The sequence below is a fragment of the Watersipora subatra genome, chromosome 1, assembly GCF_963576615.1.
Source record: "Watersipora subatra chromosome 1, tzWatSuba1.1, whole genome shotgun sequence".
NCBI lineage: Eukaryota > Metazoa > Bryozoa > Gymnolaemata > Cheilostomatida > Watersiporidae > Watersipora > Watersipora subatra.
This window is the reverse complement of record NC_088708.1, coordinates 55,053,691-55,081,374: the sequence shown is the minus strand read 5'-3', so window position 1 is coordinate 55,081,374 and position 27,684 is coordinate 55,053,691. Positions and strand designations below refer to the sequence as shown.

General features: G+C 34.4%; 1 protein-coding gene across 2 annotated transcripts; it reads right to left on the bottom strand.

The window, feature by feature from the left end:
• Position 1: 1 nt before the first annotated feature.
• Positions 2 to 16,969, bottom strand: LOC137392275 (protein Wnt-6-like). 2 transcript variants are annotated; one of them, XM_068078947.1, is made up of 5 exons: positions 16,811 to 16,969; positions 16,351 to 16,550; positions 13,773 to 14,002; positions 9,430 to 9,698; positions 2 to 1,292 (listed from the first exon to the last, which is right to left on the bottom strand). In XM_068078947.1, the coding sequence occupies exons 2-5, from the start codon at positions 16,410 to 16,412 to the stop codon at positions 822 to 824; spliced, it is 1,032 nt and encodes a 343-aa protein (XP_067935048.1). In that variant the 5' UTR covers positions 16,413 to 16,550; positions 16,811 to 16,969; the 3' UTR covers positions 2 to 821. The 2 variants fall into 2 exon arrangements, with proteins under 2 accessions (XP_067935048.1, XP_067935055.1); XM_068078954.1 differs by having other exon boundaries at positions 13,773 to 13,999.
• Between the last annotated feature and the right edge of the window lie 10,715 nt (positions 16,970 to 27,684).

The window sequence follows — 27,684 nt, the reverse complement described above, 5'->3', positions numbered from 1 at the left end:
AGAGGAGAAAAATTATTTTTTAGTGAGTTAAAAATAAAATAAAGTTGCATCATACAGTGTCTCTTTATCAACTAAACAGATCATAAATCAGCTGTAAAAGTGCAAGGAAGGATAATTCCAACTACTACAAGTTTATGACTAGCTTATCACTGAACCATTTTGACAAAATAGACCAAGTATTTTAAACACTTTTTTAGCCATCATGAATATTGTGGAACAATGCTGACACTAATAAATGCTGACAAGAGTAGAAATTGAGAGAGATGCAGCAAAGCAAACAATATGGAAATATAGGACTGTCAAAAATTTGGCAAAACGACAGATTAATTATAAACTACAATTAAATGATGGCTGCAAAAGCCGGCTGTCAGAAGTGCTTTGATAGGAGTAACAAAGGTCTGTCGTTATAGATACAGAATTGAATTATCCTTGATGTCTGCCATAGAAACCCTGTCTAGCATAACGTTAACTTGTTCAGCATAAGTTTTAACACTTCACAGTGGACACCAAACAGTAGACAAGCTTGGCAAGTGATTGTTATGTGGCAGACAAAATGTTTACATGATAATGTAAAGGCACACAAAGAGAGATTGTGCTTTGTCAACAAAGTAGGAGACAGAAAACAGCAGCACAACATTAATGCTGGTTGGAATACCGATATAAAACAAAGCTATAAAACCAATACACATATTTTAAATAAATAAAAATAATACTATAATGGCCAAAGATCTTTCAGTCTTCTTTGGTAGGTTGAAGGAGAGCCTCAGTCTTTACGTGTCTTCTTGGAAGAGTGAGCGGACAATTCCAACGCAATGTTGTGTCTATTTACATAAATGTACTGTCACATTCACGTGGCAAATATCACATACCACTTCACAGCACCAAACAAATTTGCAGCTGCATTTCTTTTTTATTTCAAAAGTTTTTCTCTCAAAACCTCTGTTGCAGCACAAAATGTCACACGCATCGGTACCAAAATGGTTGTAGGATGTGCCATTGCAGAACCTTCCGACTGTTCCATTAGTGCCATACTTTTTATTCGGCACGCAAAAATCTGGTGACTCTTCTGTATAAACCAGATCTTGTGTAGTTGGTGGCTTTATAGTTGCTTTTTCTGGTATCAATGTTTTACCATCATTGTCACCGATAACTTTTGGTGCTCCATCATATCTCTCTCGCAAACTTTTACCAACATCAGAAAATTGAGGCATGTTAAGCCAACACGTTCGGAGAGTACAGGAACCAGACAGTCCATGACATTTACAACTCTTCTTCATGTTCTCTGTAATTGCCTGAAAAATTTGTTCATGAATCAGTTCTTATGTTTTACAAAAACAATCAACAATTGCCTACAAAAGGCTTTACGAAACGACTATACAACATAATAAGCTGGGGTGATGAGCTATCAAACAAATAAAATCGTATGTGTGTCAGTGAAATTTTAATAAGGCTTTGCATAAACACAGAGACATTGGCAATAATCCTGCATAAATAGTATGCTAACAGAAACCAACAGATAAATACAACAGTTTTTTAAATATACATTTACTTGCGCCCACAAATTTATATATGCCGGTGTACATATAATTTTTTCCTCACTCCGGTTAATCCAACTGGATGCTAATGTTTACTCGAGCTCGGGTTTCCTACCAAAAACCGGAAATTTGAGCCCTCACTAATAGCGGGCTTTTCTGCAACTGACCTGGGTTGAATATTGCCAGTATTTGGGTAAGCCACATTTGATGTGCAGGTGCTATTGCTCTCCCTTGCTAGGTACCCATTGCTCCAATGACTATTGGAATTACAGTTGTGACTATATGCGGGCACCTTTCAATCCTCTATTCAAGTGGGAGATATTTTTTCTCTTTTTCCTTTTTTTGCTGGTTATATTGTAGTCTTTGAGTGCTGCTGTATTAATAGTAGCAGCTCTCTTGCTCTCCTTGTCTACCACCACGACATGCGACTGGTTTGATATCTGTATCTAGACAGATGAGCACATCTTGGCAAATCAGTCATATATCACGGTGGCGAACAAGGAGAGCAAAAGGGCTACTGCAATGGATACATCAGCACTCAGAGACTACAATATAGCCAACAAAGAAAAGAAAAAAGTGGAGAAATATCTCCCACTCGGAAAGAAAATTGGAAGCTGCAGACATATAGAAATAACTGTAGTTCCAGTAGTCAATGGAGCATTGGGTGCAATAGCACCCGCACATCAAATGTTCTTTGCTTAAATACCGGCAACAATCAACTCAAGCAAGTTGCACAAAAGCTTGTTATTAAGAACGGCTAAGATCTGTAGTTGAGCGCTGAAAGTCCCAGGTCTTTAGTTAGAGACCTGAGAGTTTGAGTAGACATTACCAGTCACTTGAATTGAGTGAGAAAATAATTACATATTTAGAAAATATAGATATTCTTGAAACAAATTTGTAGTGATTGACTAACAGCCAAGTGCTCTTTATATTTCATATAATAATAGTATATATATTATATATAGGCTATTGTAAATTTGCAATACACATAGCGTATCGAGTTCTCTTTCTATATTATTCTTTATAAAACTATAGTGTATTTAACAATAATCTGTTTATTTATTAACATATTTTTAACAATCGATATGTTTTATGATTTGAGATTGTTTTGATGTATGAGGTGATCTGACTGCCAGGATGTTTCAAGAGTAAAATTGATAAAAACCTGATCACAATTAAAATGCTCAGAAGAAAAATGTGTGCCAATTGATGTGATTAGTTGCAAGCGTTGCGATAGCTGATATTGACTATTGCATTCAAGTTACAGCTTTACACGTCTCTGTTCTGTCAGTCTCTGCAACTATAGACGTCATAATCACACTTCTGCTTAATTTGAGCATTTTAACCGCAGTTTAGCTTTATTAATTTTAATTTTAGAACGTCTTGGCCATCAAACTGTCTCAAACACCAAAAACAATCGCAAATGGTAAAAAAATACCGATACTTTCTGATAAAATCAACAAAACTTTTGTGTAAGCTCATCTTTAGAAAAGGTAAGACCCATTACTGAAACAACATGCAACTTTGTACTATAATAACATATTAAACGCAGAAAATAGATTTCTGACTAAAATTATTTGAGACGGAATGTCTTAAAATTTAAGTCTAGCATTTTAACAACATTAGTCATTTCACTCGAGAACAAAAGTTGACAATTTTTATAACTAAAACGCTATTAGTGTCATTTCAGACAAGTGTGAGTATCTCAGCTATGAAACCATTTTTCAGTTGGGAACAAAATTGTGATGTTACAACAAGTAATTTGTCCAGACCAACTAAACTAAATAGCCCTAACAATTATGCTTTTGATTGGTTAAACTTGATTGCTGTTCTTTTTTGTCAGCAGTAGATATAGTCCCTTTTTATCAAACCTAGTCCTTTGGTGATCTGGTGCGCCGTAAGAGATTGTCAAGTGAAATAACTAACCGCACAATCTTTTCAACATATGGTAAGTTTGTACAGGTGGGAGAGGGTCGGTCTACTAAACTGAAAGTCAGGAGTTTGAATCCTATTGCAAGCAATTTCTTTTGCAACCTCTCAGCGAGGCTTTGGGCACTCAAATGGGCTTTTATTATGAGAAGATCATGCTCGGGCAGACAAATGGCTCTTATTATAATAAAGATCATGTCCGGGCAGATGGATGGACACTGCTCTTGTTATAGTAAACACTGTTTTCAAAAGAAATTATTATTTTCTTTAGGCTAATATACAAACTATATCTACACATTATATTATTTTTTATAGTTGCAGGGTGCATTATGGGAGACACGAGTTTCAACTGGCAGGGTAGTTAACAGAAATATATTTGTCTCTATTAAAAACAAGCATGATTAAAAGTGTTAATTAAATTGAGCCAGGTGCCTCAAATATCTTCTGCAGACACCGAAGGGGTGGATTTGATAAATGAGTTTTTACCTAACCACAAAAACTCTCAGTATAAAATAATATGCATTAGTAGGTGAGAAACCTTTTTCTAAACAGTCTCTCTTGTGCAAGAGTATGGAGTATAATGACTACTGTATCTAAACAGTCTCTTTTGTGTAAGAGTATGGAATATAATGACTACGTATCTAAACAGTCTCTCTTGTGCAAGAGTATGGAGTATAATGACTACTTTATCTAAACAGTCTCTTTTGTGTAAGAGTATGGAATATAATGACTACGTATCTAAACAGTCTCTCTTGTGCAAGAGTATGGAGTATAATGACTACTGTATCTAAACAGTCTCTTTTGTGTAAGAGTATGGAATATAATGACTACGTATCTGAACAGTCTCACTTGTGCAAGAGTATGGCGTATAATGACTACTGTATCTAAACAGTCTCTTTTGTGTAAGAGTATGGAATATAATGACTACGTATCTAAACAGTCTCTTTTGTGTAAGAGTATGGAATATAATGACTACGTATCTAAACAGTCTCTTTTGTGTAAGAGTATGGAATATAATGACTACTGTATCTAAACAGTCTCTTTTGTGTAAGAGTATGGAGTATAATGACTACTGTATCTAAACAGTCTCTTTTGTGTAAGAGTGTGGAATATAATGACTACGTATCTAAACAGTCTCTCTTGTGCAAGAGTATGGAGTATAATGACTACTGTATCTAAACAGTCTCTTTTGTGTAAGAGTATGGAATATAATGACTACGTATCTAAACAGTCTCTCTTGTGCAAGAGTATGGAGTATAATGATTACTGTATCTAAACAGTCTCTTTTGTGTAAGAGTATGGAATATAATGACTACGTATCTAAACAGTCTCTCTTGTGCAAGAGTATGGAGTATAATGACTACTGTATCTAAACAGTCTCTTTTGTGCAAGAGTGTGGAATATAATGACTACGTATCTAAACAGTCACTCTTGTGTAAGAGTATGGAATATAATGATTACTGATGATAAGTTGAATTTGAAGATAGCCAACATAACAATATTAACTATTCGATCAGCAAACTTTCTGAATTCTTAATAAATACCATTTTTGTCATCTGGAAACCATGAAAGTTTGATAGCAGTTTGATTAAGTATGTGTTGGATAATGTCAGCTTCTTATCACCAAGAGATAACTTTCTATGCCTTATTTAGAAAAGTAATATTTTAGCGATATTAGGTTTTCATGGCGTATGCATTGACAGTATGAGAGCCATATGTACTATATATAGACCATATGTACTATATATAGACCATATGTACTATATATACACCATATGTACTATATATACACCATATGTACTACAGTCTACAACCGTTTAATTGTTTCGATCTGTGAATGTCAAAAAAGAATATCTGTAAACCATGCCCATGATTTTTAGTTTAAACCAAAATTAAGAGCAAGATGTGAAATAAAACTATAATCATCAGCATCAGCTGATACATCTCAGCTGTACTGAAACGATGAAAAGTTTAAAAGTTTATCATTTTCAGATCGAAATCCCTTCTTGCAATTGCTATATACGATGTAATATTTCATATAAATGCTAAATAGCAATGCAGATAAATTTTCAAAAAGATTTATTTACACAAATATTTCTTTGCACAAACCTAATAGAATTATAATAAATTATCATATAAAGCCTATATTTGAAATTATTGGAGCATATAAGTTTAAATGGAGCTATACTTAATATATACATGTAGATATACATGAGAAGTTTAATCGTTTCAAGTGGCCATAAAGACAAACCTGCATAGGTAACCATGTCAAAATAACTTATGCCCCATGCTGTCAAACATATTGCAGTTATTACTGTTACTATTTGAATGCTCATTAGGTTGGAAACCATCTCATGCTACCAAACATATTGCTGTTATTAGTTGAATCCTTATACACTTAAAAACCATTCTACGCAACCAAACAGATTGCTGTTAGTATTTGACTGCTTATGTACATGTGAGTAGTGAGAATCTATCAGGCTGGTTCCTTTTTGCTGTTTACCACCTTCCGGAACTAAAAAATGCACGGAGAAGTGACACTCGCCTATTAGAAAATTTGCTTGCTCTCTCTATCTATGAGATGTTTAATTGCATTCGCTATGAGAATATTTAGCCTGCAGCAACCAGCCAAGTATCAATATTAATATTGTCAGTCCTTATCAGACGAACACGACGCCTTATTACGATCGACTACAATGATTAATTATGGAAAAGAGCAAACAAAGCCGCGATATGGTGAAATTTATTGCTACCGTGCTTCCGACTGTTACCTCTGACGTGGCTGTCATTTCTCTCCCTATTCTGTCATTTGTCAACTATAGGTTAGTTGTCATCTCTTGTCAACTATAACTGCTGACTAGACAACTAACCTGTTTGTTGAATCAATAATTCTTAAAAGTGCAAACCTCCTCGATATTGTTTTTATGAGTTTAAAGTTATTTTACAATTTTAACTTCACATTTAGCATACAAGCTTCACGATGGAATACAACATGTGATGTGACTTATATGAAACTTGGTTTTAGCAAATCCAAGCAGCCTTGGTGGTGCCTGACTAGCATTATTGTTTCTTTGTGACATTCAGGACTAACAGCGGATAGTACCAGCTTCTGAAGCCCAGGCTATGTGAAAATCTCTGATCAATAGCCAGACCTGCTGATGCAAAATGATTTTTCTGTAATTTATTTGAGACAATGAAATACTACTTGGTTTAAACCTGTTGTTTTACAAAATGTAATCAATTTTACCGCCAACAACTAAATGTAGAATATGACGAGAGACAATAAATACGTGGAATATATTTCAAACATTTCACTCTGAGATAGTGTTTTTGGTGTTATCTGCATCCAAATGGTCAAAGGAAGCAATTTTTTGGTATCATGTTTTTAAATCTTATTGTATAGAACAACTCATAGCAAGTTAACTACAACTGGTTGCGCGCTACAAGCGTTGTTGGTAGGACAAATACTAGGTCTTTTATGTTTGGACATGAAAGTTTTCGAGATTTTGTGACAAAAAAGATAGAATATATGACTAAGCTTGCTGCTTGTTGCCAAGGGTTTGGCCGGATACAAACGGTGTTAGGCATGCCATCTGTGAAATATATGGCTATACTCAAGCCAGTTGCATATGCTAATCAAGACTTTATATAAGTATTCATTCTCATGTCCTTCTTATTGAAACTACAGATCAATTCATCTTATCTCGAATTGTATAACGATTAATTAGGGAGGAAGAACTGAGTGGTATGCTTAGCATTTTCATTAGAGACCTTACAAGGGCCAAAAGAAACGGTTTTCCAGACAGAAGTTGACAGCGGTGACCTTAGGTAACAAATCGTCTACTTATTCATTCAGTTTTTTTCTATAAAGTTCACTGCATTAATTACGGTTCTTGGAAAATCGAATTGTGTTGCTCGATAGAATAGCTAAGGAAGACAGCCTTATCTTAACTTACCGCTAAGTAGCAGTAAGGAAAGGTAGGTAAGTAGCAGCGCCGCTGAAGGTTTAGATTCTAAGTTTATAATCCCCATTTATAGCCATACTTTGATGACAATAGCTTTTTTGCACAATGACATTTCTCGTTCCAACGAAATACGCATTTCTGATAATCCAACTTTTTTATTTAAACAATTTAATCAGCTAAATTTTAATCTGTTACGTCTAGTAACATTAACGGACTAGGGCAAATCATCGACGATTACAAATAACTTTTTAATAGAAGTGAAGAAAACATAATTAATCTAGATTACATCGAGTTTGACACAAAAGAAGTAATTTTATGGCGAGTGATAATAAAAACCGGGAGTCCAAATGACTGCTTTTTGTGAATCAACTAATTGTTACGTGGCAACCGACAAGTTACAATGTGATGTATTCCTTTGATATTACCTCATTTGCCTAATTTTATGAAACAAAACCTTGTGATGTGAGGTATTTGGATCAACAAAATACTTTGGCTCTCATGCAGTGTTCCACATTCTGTGTCATCACATGATTAATGATTAAACCTGCCTCAACACTGAGGCTGCAAAATAATGTGTTGGGAAAAAAGCAAAAGGAAATACATTCTGGTTTTGAATTAGTTTAATTTTCAAAAACGTTTTATGTATTTGTGTTTTTATATGAACAGCCTATGACTTTCACACAAAAAAGCAAATTTATGTAGCACTGGTAAAAACTACGCCACTAAAATATTTCTTAAAATATGTTAAGTAACACTATAGCTTTAGTTTTTGATTTGAAAAAGTGCTCACACATTTTTGAAGGCATTTTTTACCATTACTAGCAATGCCTGAGTGTTCTGTTTATATATGTATTTGTTTAAAAACGTCATGATAGGCTCTGCAATGCGAAGTTCTCTAACCCTTGTCACAACAATTGTCCTATAGTTTTTATTTGTTGAAATAATTTTATATTCTTACAGTTCAGAACTCAAATAATTAAAAAGTGTTAACAGTTAAACTTTGGCCAATCACTCTTGAGTCTCATAATACCTTTTTAACAAGACAACTCTTAAATCACAAAAGGGAATTACTAATCTCAAAAACTACGCAGCCAACAATTCGACGATGCCCTTGTAATTGCCATCAGGATTTAATTGTGACAACCAAAATTTGGTAGAACTGGCTCGTTCCTACATCAGTGATGCCAATTAGCGAGAATTTAATCATACCTCGGATTCAATCGAGTTCAAAATCACAGAATCAGGCAACACGCTAGCAGGTTGGTAAGAGATATATGAAGAATTGGTTCATGATAAAGAGAGCCTATAGACTGCCCTATTGATTGAATGTTAATGACTTAGCTAACCTAAATATTTTTAATAATATAAATTTATACTATATTATTATATAAAAAGTTATAATTTTTTTAATAAAGTGATCGACCCTATCTATGGTCCTTTATTAGTCTTAGAAACAGGTATAAGAGCTGAACAGTTATGAATGATGAATTGGGTTTTTCGTTAAAGAAAAGCAACGTAAGATTTTGGAAGAGAAAAATAATGCATATGTATTTTAAAAAGGTAGTAACTTTTATACAAAAGTAATGGTTGCCTCTGTTCATGTAGATATGATTATGCAGTATGGCCAAATCACGTTAATATATAAAAGTGATTTGGCCATATTGCGTATACTAAATACAGCCACTCATATATGATGAGTGGCTGTATTAAACTTCCTGATTGCAAACATCGGCTCTGTCTGGCACTAATTGCGATTTTTGTTTATTCATTTGGTACTTTTTTATGGCAGGCCCTATAAGATTTTTTACAATACTTTGCTATTTATTTTAATACTAAACTACTTATATTTTGTTGAAAAATTATAAAAACTAAAAATATTTTATTTACTATTTAGTTCTCATTACATAATAATTTTGTTTTATTCATTGACAAGATCTATTAAATCCTATTATAATTTTTTGATTCAAACATCTGTGTAAAACCTTAACAAAATAACTTACCAGTCTTCCAGCCTCATTGTTGTGATTTCGAATTAGCCCTTTGATATCTGTGCTTATGTGTTTCGTCTTTGTAAATTGTTTGGATTTGTTATATCCGAAAATGATATCATCGCTACAGCCGCCCCACGACCACATCTCATCTTCTGAAACATCTCGTATTGTCCTGTCGCAGTGGCATTGCCAAAGCACACCCATGGAGCAGGCTTGAGTTACCGAATATAAGATGCCGGCAGCAGTTATTGCATTTAAATAAGCAGCTTCTCGAGTATCTACAGAATAGTTTCAACATATTTCATCAGTAGAGAATATTGTTTACAAACAGTAAATGTAGAAATTAAAACAATTTCTATAAACCGCTAACTTAATACATAAAACATTAGCTAGTTATTATAAAGTATTATTTTAAACCAGAACATAGTTACATTTTACTTTACTGTTTGTAATTTTATTTTACTACTCTGTATTTTATTCCGCTTTTATTTTTGTCACGTGGTCTAATTTGTTTTTAGCATTGTAGACCAATGATAACAAAATGTATATCTTTCTAGATCCATTTTGAAAAGAAGATTTATTTAACACTTTATTTTACCCGAGTATTTCCCGCAAAACTAGATCAAAGGAGTAATTATACATTGCGCATTTAAAATAAATAATCTTTTCTCAGGAGCTTATATTCTCACAAACAACAACATAAGGCACGCGGCTGATAATTTCTGGTTGCTCGCACAACTAAGGTGACCCAGATTTTGTTGCCAGGAATATTTTTCTACATCATTGACAAAATAAAATTTTTGACGCAATTAATTAAAGATAATTAGCTGTGTCAAATACGTGTTATTTAGCATGAAAACATAAAAACACGTTGAACTTATAATGAAATATTTTTAATGTTGAGCGCTGTACAAATATTCATTTTTCTTAATATATTACACTATATTCTAGTTTTCAATTGAAAAAATAAAGGACCCAATTTTCATGACATTTTTTTTTTATTTTAATCATACAGCGGAATTAAATAATGTGATCACAATTAATATTATCAGCTAAGATTTTGCAAGAATAAAACTTTTATGCATTTAAGTGAGCTCAAGACCAGGCTTAAGATAACATTTTAGCAAATCATTTAACTGTAATGCCATGATTTAGTATGAGGTCCTATGACAGCTACATTTAGTACTGATACTATAACAGGCAGTATTTTAAAGATAGTCATAAAATCTTTTGATATTTGACTGGTTGTCATAACATAAAGTACATGTATTATGTTTAAAACAAATTGCTCTGTAAAACCCATTGCCTTTCAGACATCAAACATAAAATAAAAAAATGGAAAAGTCAGTAAGCATCCAATTGATGACTAGGCACTTTAGAACAGGCTATCATACTTTTAAGAAAAATATTAAAAATGCTGGCATGCCCAGTTTAGCTTGAATCTTGTTGGGCTGAGCAAGGGTATGCAGGCGAGCTTTTGTAAGAAATCTTAAGCAGTTTTAGTGCTAGCCCGCTTTAAGCCTGCTCCAACTATGGAAAAACTCTTTGTAAGCAGTGGAAGGCTTTGGAAAGTTTAAGAAAGCCTTAGAGGTTTGAAGAGAGCTGTGAAGGGCTGTGTAAGACTGTGGAGGTATGTGAAGGTTTGTGGAGGGCTATGGAGGGTTGTGGAAATCTGTGAAGATTTGTGGAAGGCTGTGGAGAGCAGTGGAGAGCTGTGGACAGCTAGGGGAAACTGTGGAAAGTTGAGGAAGATTGTGGAGGGCTGTGAAGAACTGTATTCTGATCGTTATCTGATAGATCTAGACTGTTGCTGAACATTAGTCCTTAATCTTATTACCAAACAGTATATCTGCGGCCATTAAGACAACTGGGTGCAGTGACTAGATTAAATATCATGAGAGAGTCTCTTCTGAACCCAACCGCATGGGCAAAACTTTGGCTTCTAATTCATCATTGCAAATATAATGCATAATTAATTTTTTCCCGTACTTGCGAGCTGACCGCGAAACATCGAAATTAGGGTTCACGGGGCAGTAGATGTGAGACTGCTAGGTGTGAAAAGGTAATAGATGTACATGTTGATCGTTTATCAAGTGTACAGTTGGCATGGGTGGCGAACCTTTCATTCATCAGATTAATAGTCCAACTGACAATTTACAACCACCGTTTGGAAGACATTTTATTTGATCTTAACAAGCTTAGTTCAGCGTCTGATTAGGCCTAATAATCATATCAGAATGCTGAATAATTATAAAGCTGTTTTTAACAAAACTGATTGTATTTCGTTAATGAATGCTTTTGAAATAAACAACCTATAGTTAAAATTTGAGTTCCAGCCAGTTCCAATTTTACCACAAATGAGTCAGAAAGTTTAACTTGGTTGTGAACTCAAGTTTCATTTGTCTTGTACTTCTGATGATTTAAAGACATCCCATTAGCTGATGCAATGTTTTCAGTGCACTAAATGATTTATTCTCCCAGCAATATTTGTTGTCTAGCTTTTAACAGGCTTTATCAAAAACAGATTGTTGTGTTTTTGGTACAAAGCGTTTGAGATGGCATCGATAAAGTACTAACATTCAGTATCAATACAATATTATTTTTCGCCAAGTATTTTAATTAGCACAAAAACACTCATAGCATCAAAAAAAGGGCCATTTCCAAAGATTAAACTGAATTAAACTTTTCGAATGTTTAAAAAAAATCAATTTTTCAACTTTGGCTCTAATGCCAAATATATTGATTGTGGCGCCAGTGACAAATTCACTCTGTAAAGCCGCCATTTGTAGCCATGGTTTTCAAGCTTGTCTACATCTACTATTTTTGTCACTACTACAAGAATTTTTGAAACCTGGGAGATGAAGTGGCACTCACTGAGTCAATTGTACAAAGGTTAAAAATTAAAGAACCATTCAGTTGGGCTATAAACAGATTACATCATTTTCCACGTAAAACAGACTTACTCTGATGTATGCTTTGTCCTATTTAGAACCCTACAGTAACTTTTGAACAAACATTTGTACTTATATAAAGCTTGGTTAAGTAAGAAATGGTTCATCTAATTCCCATGACAGGCATTGGATTTTGTCAATTAGTTTTTTAACTGCTGCCTGTACACAAGAAACAGGAATGATTCTTACATCCTCTAGTATTGATTTGTTTGTAAAAAAGACAGATTTGAATGTCCTGACAAGAAGAAACAAAAATATTCAAGATCTCAGAAGGAAACATTTATTTTGAAAGAATCTCTCTGATCATCTGCCGAATATACCAGCACTATCAGTCTGCCTTTAGTGTCTAATCTTTAATCATATAAACAAAGATCTGTAACTGGTAGAATCTATTTTACACTTTTCTTTGCTAAGAAGCTATATTTAAAATCACCAATCAATCTTATTTTAGCATTACGATCAGACTACATGAATATTTATACAATTCTTCATCACCAAATCAAAAGGAAGCAGAGAGTTGCGAGCTTTCACTCTCGTCTGACTGTATGGCTGTTAGAATTTGCTAGTAGCTATCTAAGATAACTTTGGCACTTAACAAGTTTTCTAATACTATCACAATTATTGTCTTATCATTGTTTTATCGATGTTGAGAGCGATCTTTGCTCCATAAATAAACAATGAATTTTAATTTTGCGATGAGCATATGCTTCCGATTCATAGAACTTATGAAATGATGACTCATTGACAAAAAACTGTAACAAGGTTTGTGTTACTAGTAAAGTTCTCTTAGCAACCGTATAATAGCGCGACTCTAAACATGTATGCATCACATTTCAGATGACGGACGGCTTGCCTTACCAAAGTAGAGGCATGTTTGAGATAAATATAACAAGAAATGGCCAAGAATATACATTGCTTAATGGATAGAGACTCTTTCAGTGGCTCATAGGTCAATGGTTTTGGCTTTTAATCAATTAGAGGATATTGTTCGGTTTATGAGGGTAATATTGTGATTTCTAATGATATATTGGAGTGAAGTTCTTATCATAATATCAGCTACAGTGCTAGGATATAATTATTAACTGGCCCAGTTTTTAGTTTTTACTTCAGCTACTAAATGAGCATATTTGCTGCAAACTGAATCAATGATTCAGTTTGCCCCAGATAAATGATTGATTTAATTCTAGATGAATGATATAACGGCTATTTGATTTAATAACTTGTTCTAAAACCACGCAAGAAAATGATGACTATATCATGAAATAAAATTGTTTTGTTTATAGAGAGCCATGTAAGACTGCACGGTTTTTATATAGCCTTATATCTCAAGCTTTGATAAGCCATGTAAAATGTCATGTTTAGTCCTTGCTTGCTTCACAAGTGTGTTGTATTATCTCTCACCTGTTTTCATTATGCGCCGAAAAGATGAATGAGTTGTGGTGCAATTCCATCTATGATCAGCGAAATTCTGTTGACAAGTTTCAATGGCTAACTGTTTTCCCATTTCTACCTCTCGTCTCAGTTGGGGTTGCTTTCGGCATGGATTCTTTTTGGACATGTTTGCCTTACGACTCTTCTGGCAGACCTCGTTCGTGTCTAGATTGTAACTACCGGCCGACAGCAAACCACTGCTGACAAAACAGAGAAGAGACAAGCTGAAATGTAGTGAGAAAATGCTTCATCATGTTAACATCTATCCAAGGTTACAATAAATGCAACAATGTTGTCCCACATTCATACCTTTTCTGTTCTCTCGAATTATGAAAGCAAAAACAGCAAAAAGGCAAAAACTTACACATTTGTAAAAACGCTGTGATAGAAAGTGAGATCACCTTAATATAAAACTCATTTCAAATCCTAGCGTAACGATTTATCTTGACAGATCTCTCATTCTTCTAGGCACTCAAAATCTAGCCATTCATGGAAAAACTTAGCTTGAAAGGAAGCGCAATGACCTATCGATAATATTCGCAATTAATTAAACACTATAGTGTAGAACAGATCCAAATGCTCTCTAAACTGTAGCCATGTTGTCTACTGATGCATACATATGTGTTGAGTCAGGAGGCAACCTAGAAACGTAAGTTGTCCACAGAGTATATGACAGAATTTCAAACAGGAAACATTAAAGCCTTTAATAATCATTTTCAATCTTCCTTTATAATTTAACCCAAATGTCATACAAAAGGTTTTAGTTGATCGAGAGGTTTTGTTAGAATTGAAACTTTTTGCAAATAGCTCATTTAAGGGTGCCCCTCATTTCTTGGTGGTCCTTATTTCTGAGTGGTCTTTCTTTCTGGGTGAACTTTAGTATGGATATTTTGGATGTCATATCAATAGCTGACCGAATATTGCATTTAAAGTAGCGTAACAAGAACATAACTTTTTCATAGTGATTACAAAGTTAGGCTAAGATATTTAAAAAGTTAACTCCTCACTCACATTCGAAAATCATAAATAATGCTCCTTTAGTTTATAAAATTTACATACGTATCTATTAGAGTACATGAAACAGTTACTAGTGGTATAAAATATATCAATGACATCTTTTATAACTGGTGAGGCTGATAGTTTTCATATTTAACAATACCTGCATGTAAACTAAACCAATGCCTGTCAGCAAAGGCTAATATTGAAATTGGTTTTGTAGATATAAAATTCTGTCAATGAATACATTTTATATTTACTAGTATACTGGCAGTGCGGAGCGCCATGAAAAATCATCAGGTGTAATAAATATAAACACAATCATTCTTCTATTAAGTGAGGTGGATGAGTGGTGCAGTTAGTGGCATACTTTGCAAAAGGGCACACCTGAGTTCAAGTCCCATGCGAGGAAACCTTTTTTCCAAATGCTTTTAGTGTGGCTTCGAACAGACGAAGGACAGACTAATAGGCAGACAGACGGACAGACACGGCTTTTGTTATAAAAAAGATTCTCATTCTAGTTCCATAAAGTAATTTTATAATTTTTTTAAAAGTCCTTATTTTACTCAAGCATAAGCATGTAAGCAGAGTCCGGAAAAGACCTGACCAGTTTATGAGCAGCCCGCTTTGTCTGAACATCTAGCGACATCCTTCAAGGCAAAATGAAGTTATTTGTTTGCTCTTGGGTTGGACCTTAGTGATTATCTAGAGCTACGCTCTCACCACTTGAAATAAGCTGCAGTCTAGGTTACCATGGCATACTTGGATATTTTATCCTCTTGTTCCACTATAGTAATGACCAAACTAAAAGTAGCGTGTGACAGATATCTGTACAGCGATCTCCATTTTGTCATTCCTGAGCTTTAATTATCAGATCAGATTTGTAGATAATATGGTGACTTTACAAGCCAAATCAGAAATCAGCAAAGTCTTTATTCGAATGTTTTGAAAAGTTCAAATTTATTTTTTGAAAGCGGGCTAGTATTTTCTATCTTTGAAGACTCAGCCATGAGCTGTACTCTGACATCATGAGAAGAGAAAAGGTATCTAGGCTCATAAGATGCATGAAACCACGGCATTGTGTACGGCTATAATTATACCCGAGTGTACGGATTCTTTGACTGATGACCGTTCAGTTGCGCAGGTGTGGATCTTATGTCATTAGAAGAGAGAGTTACGGATGAGATTCAAAAACCTCACACAAAGATTGATTATTCACAACTAGTTAATATTAGAACGGAGTAATGAAGATCTCAAAACTGGAAACGACGAGGAGGTCTACAGCCCATCCAGGGCAGCAGACAACTAATACAACCTCGATAAATTAGATATTGTTTTTTCTGAAAAAAACTGCGTCTCAAGAAACACAAGAGCTCTTAATAACAATTACAGAATCTGGGTAGTTGTTTCCGCATTGCGCTCTGCCACTCTTTAATTTGCTCACAAGAAGTCCTCAAAAGCATACGGTATGCTATGCTATATAGTGCTTAATAAGTTAGACTGAGAAACAAGGAAACTGTAATTCTCTGAGTTGATGTTGCTTTTGGATTACCTGAGAAGATTAACTCCGAATAAAAGGAGAAAAAGGAAACGAGTGGAGTAGTCTGCTCTCATGATCCTACGTGTATTGCAGGAGCTCTTATTGCTGGGAAAAATGGTCTTTTATTTCCTTTACAGCAGAGAAGAGGACGCCATCAAGTTAGCGTTAGTTTAATTTGAACATGTCATCTGTTTTACATAGGTCTAGGATGTCTACAAATAAAAATAATACATTATAAAGTTTCATTAAAAAGAATTTGCTGCAGCCGTGAGGCTCATATAACAAATCTTGCATAAACAATTACGGTAAATAGTTGCACCACCACAATTTATTCAAAACTTACGTACAGTAGATGAAAGTCTACTTTAAATGTAGGTAACCCATTAAAAAATGCTGCCGGCCAGACACCCTGAATCAGCAGCCTATTTATGCTTTTTTCTATACAAAGAAGTTCTGTAGAGCGACGACATACCTGGGTGAAATGAGATGAGTTGTAATAATGGGGAGAGCAAAGATGTATTTTCCCTCTGGGTCATTCGCCTCGAGTGTACACGAGTTGACTAATTAGTATTTGACTTTTAGGTTTTTATAAATATCGCTGTAAAGCTCCTTTTACCTTCTTGTTGCTTTACCTTTCAAACCTACAATACTATCAATTCGGCTCAGTAGCTTCGAACGCAGCCAGTTACGATTACATTCACTAGTCACGTGGACGTTCTTTTGACAAGCCCTGATTTTTGATTAGCCTCAGAATGAACTCACTTACAACAAGGGTGCATAATCAATGCTCCAAACCGATGACCATAAATCAAGGGCTATCAGACAAACCGGACACATCAAAGGCTGTAGTACAAACAAATAAATTGTAGCTATAGAGCACAGGTTGATGACGAGTTATTGATAATTCTGTGTACATAATCTGATTTTCACTGGTACTTTGTCTCTCGTTGAAATAATAAAGTTGATAGGAAAGATGAGAGAGATATTGTATTTACAACTCGATTCGTTGTTCAGGAGAATTACCATGCCCAATAACTATCGCTTTTATCTGCGACACACCTTGACATCTTATGGAGATATAGAGGCTGTCGATTCATAAACGCGCATGCTTTACCAATGCTTCTTCAGTTTTGTAACAAATCGATTATCAGCGTTACTCATATTACCTACTCTCATGTTACATCATCATCGCTGGCTGTCAATCGACAGTTTTTCATTGTTTTCACTTAATGCACTTAAATTGGGAAGGTGAGCTGATTCTCGTGTAGCAAGATTTACGTGCTTTATATCTTGACTAGCTGCTCCATCTAATATCACCTCTGCTAGCGATCAAAAAGGTCAGAAGACTGAGACAAGCCTATGAACATGTTAGCCAATGTCTAAAATGTGCAGTAAATGTTTTCTAGTCTAGACAAACTGCTTTTTGCTGCAATTACAGCTGCATGAACTAAACAAACAGAGAGCAGCATCACTGCCATGGCTACAAGTTGACTATAGATTGACTGCATTTTGGTCAAACGTTGGCTACATCCTGTTTAAATCTAAGTGGATGCAGATCACATGTTGACTATACACTGACTATATGTTGACTATATGCATACAGCATACTACACATACAGCATACTACACATACATCATACTACACATACAGCATACTACACATACAGCATACTACACATACAGCATACTACACATACAGCATACTACACATACATCATACTACACATACAGCATACTACACATACAGCATACTACACATACAGCATACTACACATACAGCATACTACACATACAGCATACTACACATACATCATACTACACATACAGCATACTACACATACAGCATACTACACATACATCATACTACACATACAGCATACTACACATACAGCATACTACACATACATCATACTACACATACAGCATACTACACATACAGCATACTACACATACAGCACACTACGCATACAGCACACTACGCATACAGCATACTACGCATACAGCATACTACACATACAGCATACTACACATACAGCATACTACACATACAGCATACTACACATACAGCATACTACACATACAGCATACTACACATACAGCATACTACACATACAGCATACTACACATACATCATACTACACATACAGCATACTACACATACAGCATACTACACATACATCATACTACACATACAGCATACTACGCATACAGCATACTACACATACAGCATACTACACATACAGCATACTACACATACAGCATACTACACATACAGCACACTACACATACAGCATACTACACATACAGCATACTACACATACATCATACTACACATACAGCATACTACACATACAGCATACTACACATACAGCATACTACACATACAGCACACTACGCATACAGCATACTACACATACAGCATACTACACATACAGCATACTACACATACATCATACTACACATACAGCATACTACACATACATCATACTACACATACAGCATACTACACATACAGCATACTACACATACATCATACTACACATACAGCATACTACACATACAGCATACTACACATACATCATACTACACATACAGCATACTACACATACAGCATACTACACATACAGCACACTACGCATACAGCACACTACGCATACAGCATACTACGCATACAGCATACTACACATACAGCATACTACACATACAGCATACTACACATACAGCATACTACACATACAGCATACTACACATACAGCATACTACACATACAGCATACTACACATACAGCATACTACACATACATCATACTACACATACAGCATACTACACATACAGCATACTACACATACATCATACTACACATACAGCATACTACGCATACAGCATACTACACATACAGCATACTACACATACAGCATACTACACATACAGCATACTACACATACAGCACACTACACATACAGCATACTACACATACAGCATACTACACATACATCATACTACACATACAGCATACTACACATACAGCATACTACACATACAGCATACTACACATACAGCACACTACGCATACAGCATACTACACATACAGCATACTACACATACAGCATACTACACATACATCATACTACACATACAGCATACTACACATACAGCATACTACACATACATCATACTACACATACAGCATACTACACATACAGCATACTACACATACAGCATACTACACATACAGCATACTACACATACAGCATACTACGCATACAGCATACTACACATACAGCATACTACACATACAGCATACTACACATACAGCATACTACACATACAGCATACTACACATACATCATACTACACATACAGCATACTACACATACAGCATACTATACATACAGCATACTACACATACATCATACTACACATACATCATACTACACATACAGCATACTACACATACAGCATACTACACATACAGCATACTACACATACAGCATACTACACATACATCATACTACACATACAGCATACTACACATACAGCATACTATACATACAGCATACTACACATACATCATACTACACATACATCATACTACACATACAGCATACTACACATACAGCATACTACACATACAGCATACTACACATACAGCATACTACACATACAGCATACTACATATACAGCATACTACACATACAGCATACTACACATACAGCATACTACACATACAGCATACTACACATACAGCATACTACACATACAGCATACTACGCATACAGCATACTACACATACAGCATACTACACATACAGCATACTACACATACAGCATACTACACATACAGCATACTACACATACAGCATACTACACATACAGCATACTACACATACAGCATACTACACATACAGCACACTACACATACAGCATACTACACATACAGCATACTACACATACAGCATACTACACATACAGCATACTACACATACAGCATACTACACATACATCATACTACACATACAGCATACTACACATACAGCATACTACACATACAGCATACTACACATACAGCTTACTACACATACAACATACTACATATACAGCATATTAAGCAACCCATAAAGTTGGTAAAACAACATAGACAATCACAGAGACATTTTACGGCTTGTGGCTAGGTTAATATTTATTTCTAAACATTATTAGCCACAAACCGTTTAATTTCTCTGTGAATGTTTGCGCTAATTTACTAACTTTAAGTGTTGCGTAGTTTCCTGTCGCAGACTTGCGCTTATTAATAAAAAATAAAGTTTTTTGTCTTGGAGCTGGAGTTGATCCACGTTTATGTAGCACCAAATCACACTCCCAGCCAGACTCATAAACCTACTTGCTGTTTGCTAAGTATACAAATGAAAAGATGAAAACACAATAAAATTACCTTGTCAAAAATTGGAAACCAAAAAACCTAGGTTTTTAAAACGGATGTTTGACAATTAAATTAAGCAATAATTAAACAACATGTTACTTTACGACAATAAATCATGCAGTGCTTACTGAAATGTGTCCTGCCAACAATAAATTCTTTGTTTGCTGGGAAAATGCTGCATCCTGTTTCAGTGAACTTCAGTGTGTGCAGCTAGCGCTGCTGGGTTTAGTATACGTAAACGTAAATATAATATTTATAATATTTCACCAATTTTATTTATGGAAAACTCAACACTGACAGTATAATTAAGTAGAAGTAATAGAGTGTATCTATATGACAGTCGCAGTTACATCACCAAAATTAGCTAAATAGGATACGGCAACAAAAATTTTAGGTGAATCTAATATTTTTAAGAAATTGATTACACTATTTACAGGAAGTACCTTATTTATAGTTGCGCATAGATATCAGTTTAAAACTTCCAATAATTATGTTAAACAATTTGTTTTTGAGTAAAGGTTTTCACCTACCATTTTCAAATGAATTTCTCTGACGATTTGTGAACTACTCAAATTTGAGTAACTGCTGTAAAAACTACTGATTTGAGCTGCTCAAGTTGAACACACCAGCTAGTTGTCATCTGTTTCGCTTAATATACTAACAATACAATAGCTAATGAGCCTTCAGTAACACGCCTCAGTTCCAAAAAGAATGATACAAAAGTGCTAAACATCTAACATAGAGAGTTCAAATAGCATTCACAGCACTGTGAATACATCCCACCGACTCAGACAAACACAAATGAATAGGTATAAGGCTACATAACAAAGTCTAAGATGTTGAGTATAATATATCAGAGGATTGATGAGTAGAAGGTGATTTTTGCTTGACAGACGAGACACCTGTCTCACTTTACCATAGTTTTGTGGTGTCTATGCTAAGCGTATCCCCACCTTCTCTCCTCTGCTTTTTTCTAATTGTTCCTATCTTTCTGTTTATGCTGTAGGGTTACTCTCTATCCGCCTAGCCATTTTGCGCCTATTCTCACCCTTCATCATTAAATTGCATACCTCCTTTCCATTTATGGTAATCAGGTAGTAGTTTGGCAGAAGAATGAGCAGTACTTATATATCTATTGTATGTTTGGCTCGTGTAGTGATGCGCCTTATTTACATATTCCGCTTTAACATGGAGTTATTGAAGGAAAACTCATTCACAGTTAGTGTCACGGGTTTGCCAAGTATTAAGTTGACTCCATGGCCCTTGGCTCTATAGCTTGTTCGTAATATGATATTTGGTTGTGTGAGCTTTCACGTTTGCGCTAACAGCGCAAGTGAGCAAGCCATCAGAAATTAAAGACATTAAAACTAGAGCTTTGCTGCTTTTGTGTATTGTTGGCTAAAATTATTCTTTGAAGTTGTAGAAAAACTGCCACCTTTACGTATGAAATGGCTAAAAATTCTTGCGAAAATCAAAATGTAATCTACGACAGTTTTTGATATAGTTAGCCTTAAAATGGTTGAGTGTTTGCAAACAGGATGAATGACAGTTATTCCTGTATTTGCAGTAAAAACTGCCACAGTAAAAATTTTTATCTGCCAGAAAAACAAAACATCGGCATGCTCATTTCCTAGGCTCTCATGTCGATTGAGAAATATGCTGAAATCAATAATCTATGAAAGAGGCCATGATAAAATTACTATAAAAAGCGCAATCAATGAGCCATCACTTTACCATGACTAACAAATGAACAACGCTTTTATCAGAATATTTGTCAATTTAAGATAATATGTTGTGCTTCAAATAGATGGATAGATAGTTAGATATATAGATAGATGGATATATATATATATATATATATATATATATATATATATATATATATATATATATATATGGATATATAGATAGATATATAGATAGATAGATGGATAGATGGATAGATGGATAGATGGATAGATGGATAGATGGATAGATGGATAGATGGATAGATGGATAGATGGATAGATGGATAGATGGATAGATGGATATATAGATAGATATATAGATATATAGATAGATATATAGATAGATAGATAGATAGATGGATGGATAGATAGATATATAGATAGATATATAGACAGATAGATATATAGACAGATAGATAGATAGATATAGACTTAATTACCACTGGTCAATGAGGTTTAAAGCAAATTAGATCATGGAACAAAAAATAAAATAAATAATAGTAAAATAAATCATGTATATTAAGAGAAAAGGCTCTTTTTGCATAACTCTGTTCTATAATGTATATTGGCAAGGTGTTGGTGTCTGGTATGAGATGTAGTAGTTTTTCTGGAAAAGTAGGAATGAAATGGATGGTCAGGTAGATCGGAAATGTGATTTGCCCATCTAGAGAGCAAATATCTAATAACTCAGTCACTAATAGGAATGAGTCAGCAGATTCTATAGTTGCAAAAGCTTTTTCTCAACAGGCCTATACTCATTTTAAAGCTTGTGCTTTCATGACAGTTTCGTATCTTAACAATTGCCAGAATTTTACAACAAAGAATATGACATCCCCTTAGAACACATACAGGATAATGCTTTTATATGTCACAGTAAGTTGACCAATGGCTAGCTAGCTTTAGCGATGCTACAGCATATATGGCGAGATGGTTGGTTACATTTATGCGGTACAACCAATCGTAACTGCGTGCTTCTTGCTACAGATGTAAGCTTTCTTCTCCAGCTTACGAAACAGGAAACACTAACAAACAAATTGAGGAAAAAGCTAAATCAGATATGAGATCTTCTGAATTTCTTGGAAAAGTTCACAAGACACATAATAATATGGTTTTAGCCTAAAACCTTTTCCACCACGCACTCTTATCCAGAGTTTAGGCTGAATTATTATATTATATCCATGGTTAGCACAGGAAGTCAACTACCTAAATATAAAATCTTCTACCATCTGGCACGTTGAAACTACTGAATAATTGATGTTTTGAAGTAAAAATACGCTTAGGTCCGTTCTACTTACCACCTGAATAGAGTTAAGATGAACTTGGTGTGTACGTCCTGTGGTTATCACAAGTATGCATGCAAATGAAAGACCAGCATGCTGATGAGCTAGTAGAAATAACCATTAACATCATCTTCATTCTTGGCTATGTCAATGAATCAATCAAACTGATGTCCTCCTAATTTCCAACGGAAATGCATATCTGGTCATTAGCACCCCAACAATGCTTTTCTTCTTAAGACAAGACCTCTACTTCTCTTGCTATTACATATATGCATATAAATAGATGAGAAATCATCGGTATTCCGTTATCTTGAAGTACCTCGTAAAACCGTGCAGAAGTTCCATGTATGAGTAAAGTTATATGGTATTCTGTTGCTTAATTAAACAGAGAAAAGAATGAAATAGCAGGCCATACATTTTCTTCCAAAGATATTTAAGAATTTTGTACCAAGTCGGAGCCCTAATGCAGTAAATATATTTCTGGTTTCTTTCCCAAGACAGCCCTGGCTTGCTCATAAAATATGCTGTAACTCTCTATAGAAGTGTTTAATAAACAATTAATATAAGCAAAGAATTAAAAGAAACAAAATCTTATAAAACAATTAAACAATGTTACCATCACAATTAATTTTTAATAAGACTAACGTATTTTTTATCTCAAAAGTATGAGTTGTTACAAAAAGGAGCTAGTTAGTTTCCATCTAAAAGCTAATATCTTTTGCAATATCTGCAAAAACAAACCTAACATTATCTCTAGTCTTGTTGGTCATCACTACCGATAGTGAGGAAAAATAATGTAGATATCTCGAGTTATAAGACTTGGGGGCTCCCTTGACACCAACGATCATCAAACATTAAACTCTAGTGCACTTTAACCACCAGTTCTCTTTGGTGAAGGTGGAGCCAAACTAGGGATAGCTAGGTACGTGTACCTGAATCAGTCAGTTATAATTAATGTACTAAAATGTTGCAGATACAGTGACCCTGGCCAGTACGGCAACAACACTTATTAGATGATTGTTAGAAGTGGTGGAGTAAAAGAGAGAGACATCCGTTGAGATTATTTTTTAAATGTTCAACCATAGATCCAGGGTAAACTTTACAAGTTTCAAACGATGTTGACATTGTGTAACTAGATTTAAAATGCTATTAAACTTGGCTTATGATTTCCGGATAACTCAAATTATCAATAAAAAATACATAACACTGATAAGATAATAAAAAAATTAATCGTTGCACTAACTAATGGAAATAAGACTATTAGAAGCTTCTGGAAAAAATATAATATCACACAAAACTTGATTACAAGCTTTGACATGAGAGTATATTTTAAAACGACCAAAGCAATTCTGGCTCGCAACTTTAAAAGCAACTGATTGTCTATGTTTAACAACCAGAAAATGCCAGACATCTTTTCAAACATTTAAGCGAGTAATCGTTATGCTTGTATCTGAGTTTATAAGGATGTGACTCCTGTTACAAGCAGATGAAAAAACTGATAAGACGTCTGGCAATATTTCGACATATGCTAAATGTCTTGACAATATTAAAATTCAACCAATAGATATCTTCTCCCAGGCTTGTTATTTGACATTACGTCAAGAGTTAGTTAAGGTGTGAGGGCCTGAGGCTTGCACCTTTGGTTTGATATTTTTTATGTATATCATGTTAAACTGTACAGGAAGCTCTTTGCTTCTCCTTTCAAGATGGCTCGAGTCACTTTTCCTCTCTAATGTCAGCTAAGAAAAAAGCTAAAAATATGTTCAAAAATGATACACAAGCTTTCAGATGTTTGTATATTTTCAAGTGTAGACCACAATTGTTTCCGTTTTTAGATATGCATAGATCCTTTTTGACGTTGGATGCATGAAACTATTTTAAACAGTTAAAAGTTTGTTGAACGAAATGAAGCACAGATGAAGGAAATTTCTACAGCTGATAATGAAATTAGAAATTCTCATCTGTACAGAACATCCTTATTTGCCGATAGGGTAACATTTGCATGAAGCGAAGAATTTACCAGCCAACAAGGTTTAAGCATCTGCTTATCAACAACAAGGTACCAAACTATGCGAGGCTTTGCAAGTTGATTGAAGTGTTTGGTTCGCACAAGAATTTGAATTTTCAAAGATCTGTTCGGGTACATAAAACATTTTTGTGATTTATTAAAATACACTCTAGACAGTATTGGCAACAGCAGAGAAGTAATGTGGCTGCAATATGCTATTTCTAATCATGTTTTTCATTTTTGAATGCTCTGGGTATAAATTAGGTCACATATCTAATTTTAGAGGTTGATGTTAGGTCACCTGAGACCACAGACTACTTCAAACGTGCAGCAAGCATCTGCAGTGACTTGCATCACTCTGCAGGTTTCATGCTTGAAGGTGCTGCTCTTTTTGCATAGCACAAACAGTACAAACATCCAGTTACTAGCTTTGTGTTGAAATATTACCATCTACATGCAGGTATTTTTGTATGGTATACTTTTTTGTAATCTATGACCTATATTTTTATTTCAAACCTTGAAACTGTAAACTTGCCAGCATTAACTTGTTAAAGTTAATTGTATACGTTTTCTTTTTAACCTTGTAAATGCTAAAATTAACTTTGTAACTGTAAACCTGTTAACATTAACTTGTTAATGTTAACATAAGTTTGTTAAGTTGTTAAGTTTGTTAACATTAACTTGTTAATGTTAATTAACCTGTTAAGGTTAGTTGCATGTTTTTATTAATCTTGAAACTGTTAAAAATAATGTTGTCGTTGTAAACCTGTTAACATTAAACTGGTAATATTAACTTGTAAAGTAATTGTAAATGTTTTCACTTTAACCTTGTAAATGTTTAAAGAAACCTTGAAGAACGAAAGAAAGATCTTTGTGCTGCATGGAGTTATCTTACCATTTCAAACGATTGAACTTTGACTGCTATACAACAGCAAACAAATCATAATCCTTGAAAAATATGGATTTTGAATTAATGAATATGTTTACTTAAAATAGAACATTATTTTAGCAAGGAATCATGTATAGATAATGATGTGTTGTAAATATAGAATAATAATATTGTTACTGTAGATATTTTTTGCCCTTTGTTTTGGCAACAAAGCAGAAACAGCAAGTTGAATTGTAACAAATATTGACAAAATTATAATAAAAGTTGACTATAACAAACCTTATCGACAAAGAATCCGGTAATCTAATACAAATATGCCTTTTAAATATATATCTGCCTTTTTGACCCTTCATGAACGTTTAAAAAGTACCAATATTTTTATATTTCAGATACAAAATTGATAAAAAAGCCATGATTTTACAAATACTGTAATGATGCAGTTATGAGAACAATAAACAATAACATTATATCAGGTGAGACTGCCCTTTTTCATAATAGTCAAGTGTTACTACTTTAATACTTAAATTAAAGCATCTAAAAGTTCTATTCCTTTACATTTTAACTCATTATTTGTGTTCTTTACTGACAAACCACATTCATCTGTCTATACTGGGGCTGCGGAGTGGTCCTCGGTAAAGAAAGCAGTAATTCTGTATTGCATGTAGTCAGATTCTTGACTTGATTAATGTTGGTGTGTACGGGTGATCCTGTCACGAGGTTTGGAAATACATCTGAAAGAGTAAAACATGATTATTCTTCTAAACTACTATGTTCAAACTGAGAAGGTTTTTATTTTTATTGCGAAAGCGAAACATAAAAACACATTAGGAAAACAAGTAATGAAACCAATTTAAAGACTGCCAAGTTGACCTTAGTTGACCTTAGCAGAAGACATCAAAAAACTTTTTAAAAACTTAGGGAATATATGCAATTTTATATAAAATTATCAATGATGTATCATTTTGTTAGGCAACACCTTATTTTGGCGGGCACAACATCTTTTTAAAATGTATCAACACCAGC